We start from the raw sequence: 13,217 nt of genomic DNA on the forward strand, positions 1-13,217 counted from the left end.
ACCTTGTTTTTTACAATTTTAAGGAGTTTGACAAACATGACATGTACTTTAACTTAAGAAAATTGATTACAATATAAAAGGACTAGAAAAACTATAAATGAGTTAGCTATTAAGCAATTTCACCACATACAAAACGAACAACTATATTTCTTTTCCATCAACTCATAACTAACTAATCACTACATTAAAATATAATTTAGCATTACAAATGAATGATACATGAATTTGATCTCTGAGGTATAAATTGTTATATCCATTCTCGAAGATCGATTAAGTCGGGGAGCTTTGAGCTTAAGATCTAATTGATTTTCTTGCTTGTAAATGACGATATTCTCCAAGAGCCCATATGGGGAAGATATTTCCATATGAAGAATAATTTAGGGTGCAAGTCTTCATGAATACTCCAGTGATTTCCTATTACAAATTGGCATTGTTATAGTTTCACATGCATAAAAAACACATGAATCTAATTTGTAAACATAAAATTAAAACCCAACATAAGAATTTTATTTAAATTAGGGAATTCATATTGGAGAATAAATTTTTTACTTAGTTTACATATCTTTTAATATACAAATTATCTTAGCATTTAGAAAAAAAAAATGATATTACGTAGTTTAGTTTTGCAAAATTACCTGTTGTGGAAAGTCTCCATCATCCATCTGTGAGTTTATTAAAACTCTTATTCCTCGTTCTATGGGAGTTGGATCTATATCACTCTGTTGTATTGGCAAATAATATAAGTAAAAGGTTATGTTAAAATAATAACTCAATTTTTATTGATAAAACAATTAATATTAAAAGTTTATATTAGAATGAGCATTATGCTTTTTCTTTAGGAATTGTGATATAAGAATGGACATAGTGATTTTATTTTACATTAGGTATACATTAGGAGATGCATGTAACATTAAGTTTACTAGTCTAATAAGCCCAATATATGAGTAGGCAAAGCAAGACTAGTTGTGTGTTATGAGTGTGATTATTAGTGGATGTCACAAAAATGACCAAAGTATAAGAAAGAAAAATACTCACAAATCCTGCTTTAATAAGGGACAACAATGCCCACGAAGTTTGCACCAAATTCGACTTGTTCCCTTCTAAATTCGTGTAAACCTGTTCCATATACACCCAAATACGTCAATTGTTCATTAAAAAGATGATATTGTAAAACTAATTATACATAATAATCCTCAAAATTTTAAAGTAACTTATTTTTATTTTATCAACAATAATTAAGAAAATTACTAGTACCTTGTTTGGACTAGAGAGGTAATTCTCCCCCCAACCACCATCAGGTAATTGCTTTGATAGCAAAAAATGACAAGCCTTGCGCAATGCAAGGCTATTGTTGTAGTTCTTCCCAGAACACACTAATGCCTCAACTCCAAACCATGTTCCATATGTATAACAGATTCCCCAACAACCATACCTACACTCATTGATGAATAATTTTTGAAAATTTCGTTATTTTCTCGGGATTATTAATGTTTTATATTTTGAACCAAAAATAATAATCGATTGAGTAATAAATGGGAAATAACTTACCAAGAACCATCAGAGTTTTGTGTCTCTTCAACGTAGCGTATCCCTTTAGCAATGCTCTTTTCTATTTCTTTCTTTCTATGTCCAGGGTATAGCTTCTTGAAGAGTGTTAAACCTTGGATTGCTGAAGAAGTGCACTCAACATACCTACATTAAAATTATGGAATGATTATTAGTTGAATTTAAAAGTAAAGACTAAAATGTGTTGCATGTTTTATGTAGTGCATTAGGATTTACCCTCTAGTTTCTATATCGTCAGATTTTTTTTTTTTTTTTTTTGAAAGATTCTATATCGTCCAATTACTAGAATGAGAGCTAGGGAAAGGAGATATTGAATCCAAAAAAAAAAAAAGATTTTTTCTTTCTCTAAATTTTCGTATTTTAGTTGTATACTATAACTGAGTAAAAAATAAAATTTAGTACATACGTACTCTCACTGTATTTTTACCAATCTAAACTTGTATGAGTTAATTTTCCCTTGAACATATAGATTATTCATAATTCATAAACTCTCATTTGAACTTATCAAAATTTACTATATATATCAAATTACCTATCCATATAATTATTCCATAATGGATTACATAATTTTGCAAAATTTAAGTGTTATTCCATAAATTTAATTTTCATGAAGAAGATGGAATGTGGAACCATTAACTTACTCTCTTTCGATAAGAACATCTTCAAAGAACTCCGTAGGATTGAATTTCTTAAAAAAAAAAAAAAAATGTTCTTATAAGAAATAAATCTTCCCAATATTGCTGCAAATGCCAAAATACCATTACATACATTGAAAATTATTATACTATACTTATTTTATATATACGTACCTCAAGCCAACGAAAAGCTCTCTTGGGCTCCCAAGCAGGAAAACCACCATTTTCACTCTTAAAAAAATGTACCAAAATATATCATTTTAATTATTTACATGCAGTGGTAAAAATAGATGATGAAAAGTAGATAAAAGTCATTAATTACATGCGGTGGTAAAAGTAGATAAAAGTCATTAATTAAACAAATAATTAAACACTTACTTGAAGGGAAAGAATGACATTAAGAGCATCATACAAGCGTTCTGCTTCAATTTTTTCACCCACAACTTCGGAGGGATATCTTGAGAATAGAAGTGCAACCTATGAAATATTCAAACACGTGACGAAGATGTCTAAGACCTTGTTTTGCTAACAATATTTTACTTGTAAAAGTTCAGATATGATAAGTTTAGAAAAAAATGCATTTAATTTTTGTAAGTAAATAGGAAAAGTAAGTTAAGATACATTTTAATTTACCACGAACATAAATTTTAATTTATTTCAAATAAGTTTGAGGGATGTTTATATAAATTAAAGACTATTACAAATTAACAAGTACCTTGAACCCTTCAGCAGTGCAATCAGAGACCTGCCAACCATGATCTTGTATTGAAAAAGTCCATGCACCTTTTGAAATATGTCTATACATCTCCCTGAAGTTTCCAGAAGGATTTTCTTTGACCTAATACAAATAGGTGGATTGAGTTTGTTTAATCGACTTTGTACCAAAATGGTCATGGTGAGGGTCGGGGGAAGTTTATAACAGGCGTGTGCACACACACAAACATTAAAGATAATATACCTGGGAGGCTTTTAAAAAATAGTGTGCTTTCTTCAATGTAGGTGCATAATCTTGTGTAAGACCACTTGCAAATATTGCTTGGATTGCAAAGGCTGCATCCCACATTTGGGAACCAAAACTCTGTTTTTTTTTTAACATAAACTTAGATATTAGAAATCAATAGCTACTATTTGTTACTTGAGATTTTCTTGAAATTTTATTTTGCCTATAATTACCTGCATTTTCATCCCATCTTCTGCAAGCCAGAAGTAATCTGGAATTCGCGCTAGATGTTTCTTGTATGCATCAGAATTTGAATCTTCTACCCAACAAGCTAGCATACAAAGAACCTGTTACAAGTTTTATTTGGTAATATAAGTTATTATGTAACAACATTTTCTTTATTAGTAAATGTAATAATGCAATGGTATAAAACCTTTTCCACACAACCAATGCAGAGGTATCTACTATTAATGTCCTCATAGTGTACATGTTCCATAGCGATCTTCATCGACTTCTCTCTCAATTTCGAGAAGGGCCAACGGTTGAGTACTGGCTCGACAAAGTTGTGAAGGAATCCCCATACCATGTCTTGTACTAGGGGATGTGGGTAGTAAAGGTCCTCCTACAAAACATTGGTTTTTTTTAGTATGTTCACTTTCATATAGTAATCATATTGTTGTAGGATGTATATATTTACCTTAGCACAAGTGTTTCTAGCCTTGTTCCAATTTATTTCATTGTAAGGTTCATTGTAAAGCTCCCTTCTTAGTGACTGAATGAGTGGAGTAATTGGACCAACAAATCTCTTACCATAAAGAAAAGACATTGGCATATACACCAACCTACAATAGCACAACATTTTCCCTGCAATTTTGACCATAATTTCCCATAAATTAACTTTATTGAATTTAATTTAGTTCAAAAAAAGATGTTGCACTAGAAAAGATTAAGTTTAGCCAATTTGGAACCTGGATGCATAGGTGAAATCTCAGGGAGTAGCCAAAATTCTGGTGGCATTGGGTTGCACCCATCCCACTCGTACGCTCCAAGCACCTACATATAAAACGAGCTCATTGTATAAACAACCACTCTATATATATATCCTATTGATTATTCCCTTCGTTTTAATTTGATAGTCTCATTTTAACTTTTTATAGTCAAACTTTAAAAAATTTGACTAAACTCACATTAATATTAATATAAATATAAAAAATATAATCATGTAAGATGAGTATTACATTTGGCTCAATGTGAAGATTTATAATATCAGATTTTATAAAATTTACTCTTGAAAATTGTATAAAATTAGGAATTCATGACAAAAACACGCGTAAATCAGTGTAATTAGTGTTTATATTTTTATGATTTTTTAACTTTTTACGATTTTCAAGTGTAAATTTAATACTTATATGTAGCCCTAAGGGCTTTGTATAACATTTTCTATTTTTTAATAGATAATTAAAAATAATGATGGTCAAAAATACATATTAAATACCGAGCAAAGTCAAATTTTGACTATCAAATTGAAATAGAGATAGTATTAATTATGTGCCTTATACATTATGAATCTTATTCGTAAGTCTAATAATGACAAATGACTAACCGTGAGCCAAAATTTTCCCCAAGATGGGATGGCAGTGGCACCACCATGGTCAAGGATCCATTGACGAGCCCTTGCAACCGCGTTATCTTCACCATCATCGGGGCCTTCTCCGAGCAGCCTAAGGGCAATGTAGCTAATTACAGAACCAAACATTGTGCTATTGCCTTCTATGTGAAGTCCCCATCCTCCATCTTCATTCTGCCAATATTTTCCACATTTTGTAATGTAAGACTTAAGTTTATTTCACCAAATAAATGAGAGTTAAATTAGTTATGGTTGAACCTGGTGATTGTAGATGTAACGCTTGATTTCCTTTTGGTGCTCAGAAGATAATATTATATTTGTTGCTCCTGTAATGTGCAGGGCTATTACCTGAAATTTTGAAATATTACATTTTTGAGATGAAGTTGGTAATGAATCATATTAATACCGGCCATATTAGTGTAACGGATGTAGATTAGTTAGTTAAACTTTTGAGGGTGACACGCAAGTCTTAGGATCCAATCTTATCTGCATTATTGCCTTTACGACTGTCTCTACACCCAAAGAAACATGACAGCCCTTTAAAATGTGCAAGAAATGATCTTTGAAAGTTTAACTTAATCTTTTAAGAAAGTAAATTTCCATGAATATCATATAACAAAATTGTCATTCATTGATTATCCAAAAAAAATAACAATGTATTTTTTCAATGTGTTCCAACTAGTTCATTCTTCCATTATTATGTAACATAATGAGCTATTCCTTTATTTTTTAGCGAAAACAATTGCACTTCAAAGCTTGACAATGCACAATTTGAACAAGTAATATATTTAACTATTTAAGAAAAAAATAAGCCTTAACAACACCAACTATAACTTGAGTACCATGAATAGCACCACCTATACGTAATAGCCAGAACAACACCAACTTTTGTAATAGGCCAGGTGTAACATGTGTAATAATAATAAATTAATGAATAAAACTTACAAGTGGAGGGAGGAAGAATAATGGGCCGGCAGATTCAGCGGGCCAGTGACCATCATGGGCCTGTATACTGGAGAAGAAATTGATGGATCTTTTGAGTGTTGTATCCATTGCTTCCTCTGTTATCTCCTCTGTTTCCTTCAATTTGATTCTTTGAGGTATTGGCAAACTTGTGTTTTCTTTTCTCAACTGTTCCAAGTATTTGTTCCCCATACTTTAGTTTGTACTAGGAATATATTAAACCATTTACTTGTACATATTTTTTATTACAACAATATTACTTGTCATTTGTTTACCTTGCCAATTCCTCTAGATACAATAATAATTATAACGAAAAAGTTGTGTGTAAAATCGTGACTTTCAGGTGTGAGTTCCAACAAAATTATACATATTATTTGATCCCGTTTAATTTCTTTATGTATATTAAAAACGCCGGTCAGAGCTTTTTAATATTTATTTGATGAAGGTTCCTATAATTTAAATACAATATGGTAATTTGGCCAAATGAATACTTAGATTTAGTAGGTCATATTTTATATATAGTGCAATAAATGTATTGGCTATAAGCCTATGACTTGAAACTTTGTAGTAAGTGGTATATATGTACAAACTATAACAAAGGAAATGTATTAACCTGCATTCTCATTAAGAGATCAGAACTTTGCCTATTCTTGAACCGATTCCTCTTGAATTCCTCCCTAACCATCTCGACCTCAGCTCGTTCCTCCGGTGTTCCAGCCTCATGATCAAACTCCCAATGTTGTCGACCAACGTGATCGTTTATGCTCACTAGCCATGGATCCTTTCCTTCTGCTATCTTTAGCTTCCACATTATTATCAGCTCTTATAAAAATATACTACTATATTCTTGTTTCTTTTGGCAAGAAGTGTAATTCTCTAGTTTTTTTTTTTTTTAAATAAACTTTTTCAAGAGTAAAAAGGGAGCAAATTAAGAAAATGGTGTATTTGAAGAAGAGTTTGCATGAGCCTCCTCTATCCTATTTATAATACTGCATTCAATTCAGATTTCAGAACAAAAATAATTAACTAATTACTGTGTATGATCTTTAATTAATCTTTGATGATTTTGGGCATGGAAATATATAATCAAGTGACGTTGACTTATAGATCATGTAAATATACATAATATAGTTGTTCATTAAAAATTTAAAATAGTTTTAGTATCCCCTATACATCAGAAAATATTGCACTTAGCTAATTATAGTGTATAATGACATTTTTTCCATTAGATTATAAGTTCAAACTATAATCTAATATATAATCTATTAATTTAAGATGTCAAAAGACTTGGATCATCGTTTTTTCTAGTTTGACCAAATCAACATATTACGATATAATCTTATACGTGGGTATAATTGTGAAAAGAACCTAAGTTTGACCTGTTTTAAAGTTCTTTACATTATTTTGAACCTTCACAGTATCAGCTATAAGATTCTTTGTTAAATTGTGCATGTTTCAACAGTTTAACAAAGAATCTTATAGCTGATATATACAGACTTACAAAAGATAAGGTTAAGGAGATTCGAACACCCAACCTTTTACTTAACCGTCTAAGCCAATTAACAACCACGTTATCAATATGTAAAAAAAAAAAAAAAAAAAAAAAAAAAAAAAAAAAAAAAAAAAAGTATATAACTGAAAAGCACAAATTTCAATTTTTTTTTTTTTTAAATAAGATACTCAAAAAATAAAAATTCAATAAATATTCAATATGACTATTATCTCATACCACCTAGGGACGGAAAGGCAACAAATTCATCTCTATAAGTATAATACATGAAAACTATAATATAATAATATATAACGTATGTTGCGGGGCATCTCCTGGCTAAACACTTGTGAAATATAGTAAAGAAGGTATGAATAGTACAGTATTGGGTAGAGGGGTAAGTGAGTCAATCTTTTTGAATAAACTCAAAATTTTTAACAAAAGTTATAGATGTTGTTCCATTTAATGCTCCATGCGTGATAAGCACATGTATGTTCAATCTAGTCGAATTCTAAGAGAGTAACTCATAATTTTAGGTTATTCGATCTCAATTTTCAAACTATATATGTTTATAATTTGTACTTGTAATTGTAATTGATGATTAATTACACTTTTTCTTTTTTTCGCTTATGCACTTATAACTACCTGTATTTAACATGTTTAAAGCTTGTAGAAGTTAATTTGCACGAGAATGAAAAAAATAGGAACGCTTATAGGAGAGAATTCAAGTTTATCTCCTGGATAAACTTGAAGTGTTTATTCAGACCTAGTTTTGGAATTTCGCATTGCAAAAGCGGGGGTAAATTTGGAAAGTAAACTTTAGCCCACCAATTGGAATAAACAAACGTTTATTGACGCCTGGTAACAGGTAACCCTGGGTTAACACATATCCATTCTTAAACCCCTCTAATCGGCTTCAACCTTCTTCAACCTCTCAGAACGTGAAGCGTAGAATCCGGGAATTGTTTTTAGGACTCCCACATTCAACCTTTCAGGACGCTAGGCGAAGTGCCGAGGGAAGCGTTTTCAGAAGACTCAAGTCTCTAAGATGGTATCTAAAATTTACTGTTAATTTTGCAGCGTCGTTATCACCGAGAAGTGCTAGGGTATTTGAGTGGTTTGTTAATTATTTTGGAATTGATTTATTTGAATGATTAATATTGATGTTAAGAAATTGTGTAATAGGAAAATTGTTATATATGTACAGTGCTGAATTGAAATTGAAGAAATTTAAATTTGAGTGATTATTGCAGTTGCTTTGAATGATTATTATTTCCATCATATTAAAGAGTTAGTGAATTGGTGATGAATAGTGTTTACAAATTACAACAAATTAATTTTCTGAAGTTAAATTGATAAGAATGATAATTTTCAAAAAAAGAAAAAAAAAGAATGATATATGGACATATGGTGCTTCGAATTACTTGAGGGCGGTGGCCGGTGGAGATGGCCATGAATTGAAATTGAAGAAATAATTAATTGCATTCTGTTATATTTCAGGTGACTAGTTGATTATGTTGCCAATTTCTAATATTGGGTATATGATCTGTATGTAAATATGTCACACCGCCATTGTAGAGTTTCTTGTGTTTTTACAAGAATCGAGAAAAAGTGAAAGTATATCTTCTAACCCTGGGTTAAATTAACCCAACGTCGTCAAATCCTATACAATACACGTTACTTTTATCAAAACTCACGTGACAGACTTTTGCAGTTTGCTTTAACAACATTTATTATTTTTTAATTTAGATTTTATGACTTATTTACAACAATGCCATGGGATATCTTTGTTTTGTTAATCTAGGAGATAAATGGGGGTGCTCTCACGCTTATAGCCACTTTGGCCATACTTGGTTGTTATTGGTTTAAAATGGTCCTTAAAACAAGTAACTTGCTTTGTTACTGTAATTTCTTTGCTTAAGCCCTTATATTTACCATATATTTGACATGTTTAAAGATTGTAGAAGTTGACTTGAAAGAGAATGTAAAAAATGGGAATACATATGGCCATATTAAGTTGATTTTGGTTTCAAATGGTCATTATAACAAGTAACTTGCTTTGTTTAATGTTTGTAATTTCTTTGCCTAGACACTTAAAATTACCTATATTTGACATGTTTAAAGCTTGTAGAAGTTCATTTGAAAGAGAATGTAAAAACTGGGAATGCGTATAGCCCTTTAGACCATATTTAGTTGATCGATTTTGGTTCAAAATGGTTCTAAAAATAGATAACATGCTTTATGTTTGTAATTTCTTTGCTTAGGCACTTCTAACTACCTATATTTGACATGTTTAAAGATTGTAGAAGTTCAATCATTTGAAAGAAAATGTAAAAAATAGGAATGCTTATAGTCATTTAGGCCTTAATTATTGTTTAATTTTCATTCCAAATTGCCCTTAAAATTAAACAAGTAACTTGCTTTGTTTTTGTAATTTCTTTGCTTAGACGCTTCTAACTACCTATTTTTGACATGTTTAAAGCTTTTAGAGGTTCATTTGAGGGAGAATGTGAAAAATAGGAACTGTTACAGCCATTTAGGCCAAATTTGGTTGATTTTAGTTCAAAGTGGTCTATAAAACAAGTAACTTATTTTCTTTTTGTAATTTCTGTACCTGGGCACTTATAATTTCTTGTATTTGACATGTTTAAATTTTTCCAAGTTCATTTGAAAGAGAATGAGAAAAATAAGGGATTGCATATAGCCATTTAGTAGGTCATAGTTGAGTTTTTTTTTTTTTTTTTTTTTCGTATGCAACCATAGTTTGTTGCTAGATTTTAATCTAAGTGATTTCACTTTGAGTGCTTTTATAGGATGCCTTCCAAAAGAAGGTAGATGAGTGTAGAGAAAAAGAAATTGAGAAAATTCCAAATGTAATCTATTGGGAAACGGTCGGTGCTAGGAAGATTGGGGTATAGTAGTTAGAGGTGTCAATTCCAATAACTGGAGGTCGGGTCTATTCGGGTCAAAATTATTGTTTTTACTCGGATCGGGTCAGGTTGGGTCAAATTCGGGTCGGATTAAATTCGGTTCATGGTCTATCGATTTCGGATCGGATATGGGTCGGGTCAACTCCAGATCGGTTCACTTTCGGTTCGGATAAATTCGGATCGGGTTCAAAACGGGTTTAACCGGGTTAATTTCGGGTCGGATGAATTTGGGTCGGGTTGATTTCGGTTGGGATGATTTCTATTCGATCAAGTTTGGTTTGATAAAGATAAGGTTGATCTGCTGATTCACTAATTGGTCAATTTCGATTCAATTCCTTTCTGTGTTTGGCTGGATTTTGGTCGAGTTGACCAAATTCATATCCAAATAAGGTTATTTTTAAACTAGAGTTATTATTGAGTTTTTACCTTATTATTGGGTTAATATCAAGTCGTATAATATATTTTTATCGTTTGATTATTAATTTACGAAGTACAAAATTTTAGTTTTCTCATATGATCAAGTTATGTGTAATTTGTATATTTGAGGCAAATTGAGATTGAATAATTATCGATGACTTATCATACCTATATAAGTGAAACGATAAATATGAGCTAGTGATATATTGACAAATGATAGTTACATATGGTGATATATACAAATAAGAATGTCATCCTTTTAAGGTTATTACAAATCTTCAATTGTACAATCTTCAATGTCATCTTTTAGATGAGACGAATATAAAGCTTAGAAATTAATTTTATATAATTGTATGTGCATGATGTAAACTTGTTACTTCGGATTATTTCTTTATAGTAAAATAAGTTAACTTATTAATAATTAGTAAATATATTAGTATAAGGACTGGAATAAAAAGGTCGATAATTAATTATGGTCAGGTTATATACGGATTGGGTAATAATCAAATCGAGTTAAAATCGGGTCGGGTTGATATCAGTTTGGATCAAAACAGATCAGATTAGATCGGTTATTTTTCGGGTCAATTTCGGATCGGGTTGAGCTCGAGTCGGGTCAAATCGGTTCGATTTGAGTTCAGGTCGGGTCAAATCGGATTCGGGTTGTGTTCAGTTCGAATCAAACCGGTGCCGGGTCAAGTTCAGATCGGATCAAGTTCGGATTCGGGTTGAGTTCAGTTCGGTTACAGATCGGGTTTGGGTCCTGATTTTCTCGGATCAAATCGGATCGGTTACAATTCGAAACGGATAATTTTTTTCAGGTCGGTTCGGTTTTGACACCTCTAATAGTAGTACCATGCCTCGGACGACTTCAATAAAAACCAACCTCTTATATTTCACAGTCACGATGATATGCCACACTTTAGCGACCGTTTGTCCGTCATTAAATACCAACCGATACATATTCAACTAGTAAATATCGACTGAATTTGTAGATTGAAAATAACAACTGTAACACCTTCAGTCTGTAATTACCAGCTGTTTAAATTTCGGTCGATAAATGCCTAAAATCAAACGGTAAGTATGCAATTACCAACCAAGGCTTTACTAGCTGATCTTTACATACCGAAATCAGTCGGTAAATATTTTAGATGAACGCTTTTTTTTGTTTTACGGAATGATTTATTGGTGGTCGAAAAAATGGTGTTCATTGTTGTATCTCTTTTATATATATTGCATCACTTTGACTAAAAAGTGCTCACATTTTTAGTCAAAGCGCGTGTTCGACAATAATTTTTGAGTAGCTTTTAGTGGTTTGACTAATTCTAACAATTACTTTAGTTAAAAACATGAGTGTTTGGTAATTTAGTCGTGAGATCGTGAGAGTATAGTTTAGTTAAAAACATGGTGAAGCAACTAATGAAAACCTCTCTCCTCCTTCCTTTCTTCTAATCCCTAGCCTCCATTGTTGATTTTTAAAGGGGTTTCTATCGGTTTTAACCGGTAAAAAGCCCGAATCTTTATTTCTCTATAAAGTTTTTTTTAGGCTTTTAATAATGCCGCCTTCTTTTGGGAGTAACTTTTCTCCCTCAAAAGAAGGAAAATTTGTCAAAAATAATCTCAACTTTCACATATTCGCTTTAAATAATCCCAACTTTGGATTATTATTAAATAATCTCAACTTTGGGGTGTATTCGCTCAAAACAGGATACCGGTCACATGGGCCTATTTTGAGTGAATACACCCCAAAATTGGGATTATTTAATAATAATCCAAAGTTGGGATTATTTAAAGCGAATATGCGAAAGTTGGGATTATTTTTAACAAATTTTCCTCAAAAGAAAGGGTTTCCGACCTCCTTCGAAAGACAAGGGTTTATCTCCTCATTTCGAAGGAGTAATTTCTTAGTTCTAAATCCATGATATAAGATCTAATAGATAGTCGTGAAATAATTTCGTTGGTGAAAAATTATGAGAGATTGCAAAGGTTATCAAGTTTTCGAATACAGTCAGATGAATCAGAAGGAAAACATCCTCACGGCTACAAAAGATCGTCAAACCTCTTTCCAACAAGGCTATATTTTCCAGCAGTATAAGCGGAAGATATTCCTTAGTGCAAGATTTACTCAACTATTATTGTAGTTGTTATGAAAGGAAATTTATATTTGCTTTATGTATTTGTTAGAGTCAAATCTTCTTTGTAGATGTTGTATGATATTTTATTAACAAATTATTTTACTATTCAAAAAAAAAAAAAAAAAAAAAAGAAGTTAATATTACTAGTGAGTGAAGATTGAAGGTAATTGTTGGAATTTTCCTTTAATATTTTTAGAGTTTTACAGTTATATAGGTAGTTGTAGACACCTGATTGTGTCTCCCCAAAAACCAAACCCAGTGATGAATATCTTTCACGTCATTGATTGTCGAAAAGGTGAAATGTGAAAAGTCTTGTGATACGGTCGTTTTAATAAAAATACTTCTTTCTGTTTTCGAAAATATTTCTTTTCGTACTCTATTTATGGAAAATTTCCAGTCCAGTTTAGTTTGGTCCATGATAAGGGTTCAATAATTGTGTAGTTAGATGGGGCTTGAATACGATATATTATAAGCCCAATTCCGATGAATAATGAGGAAGTTATGACCAAAATACTAAA

General features: G+C 31.3%; 1 protein-coding gene across 1 annotated transcript; it reads right to left on the minus strand.

Moving 5' to 3' along the window:
• Positions 1-291: 291 nt before the first annotated feature.
• Positions 292-6,542, minus strand: LOC145591881 (lupeol synthase-like). Its single transcript, XM_081648367.1, has 18 exons — positions 6,345-6,542; positions 5,714-5,899; positions 5,027-5,116; positions 4,745-4,942; positions 4,110-4,194; positions 3,839-4,005; positions 3,575-3,763; positions 3,375-3,488; positions 3,160-3,279; positions 2,917-3,039; positions 2,580-2,678; positions 2,376-2,432; positions 2,208-2,254; positions 1,549-1,692; positions 1,255-1,432; positions 1,036-1,116; positions 636-719; positions 292-414 (listed from the first exon to the last, which is right to left on the minus strand). Exons 1-18 carry the CDS (start codon positions 6,540-6,542, stop codon positions 292-294), a joined length of 2,283 nt encoding a protein of 760 aa, XP_081504493.1.
• Positions 6,543-13,217: the final 6,675 nt, after the last annotated feature.

Source organism: Chenopodium album, chromosome 18 (genome assembly GCF_948465745.1).
Source record: "Chenopodium album chromosome 18, dcCheAlbu1.1, whole genome shotgun sequence".
Lineage (NCBI taxonomy): Eukaryota > Viridiplantae > Streptophyta > Magnoliopsida > Caryophyllales > Amaranthaceae > Chenopodium > Chenopodium album.

Excerpts from the sequence above, each read along its gene's own strand:
- LOC145591881 (XM_081648367.1), bottom strand. The coding sequence starts at position 6,542 with ATGTGGAAGCTAAAGATAGCAGAAGGAAAGGATCCATGGCTAGTGAGC. Across the intron at positions 4,943-5,026 it reads GTTACATCTACAATCACCAG|AATGAAGATGGAGGATGGGG; the intron begins GTTCAACCATAA and ends AAATATTGGCAG. Across the intron at positions 720-1,035 it reads CCCTTATTAAAGCAGGATTT|AGTGATATAGATCCAACTCC; the intron begins GTGAGTATTTTT and ends CCAATACAACAG.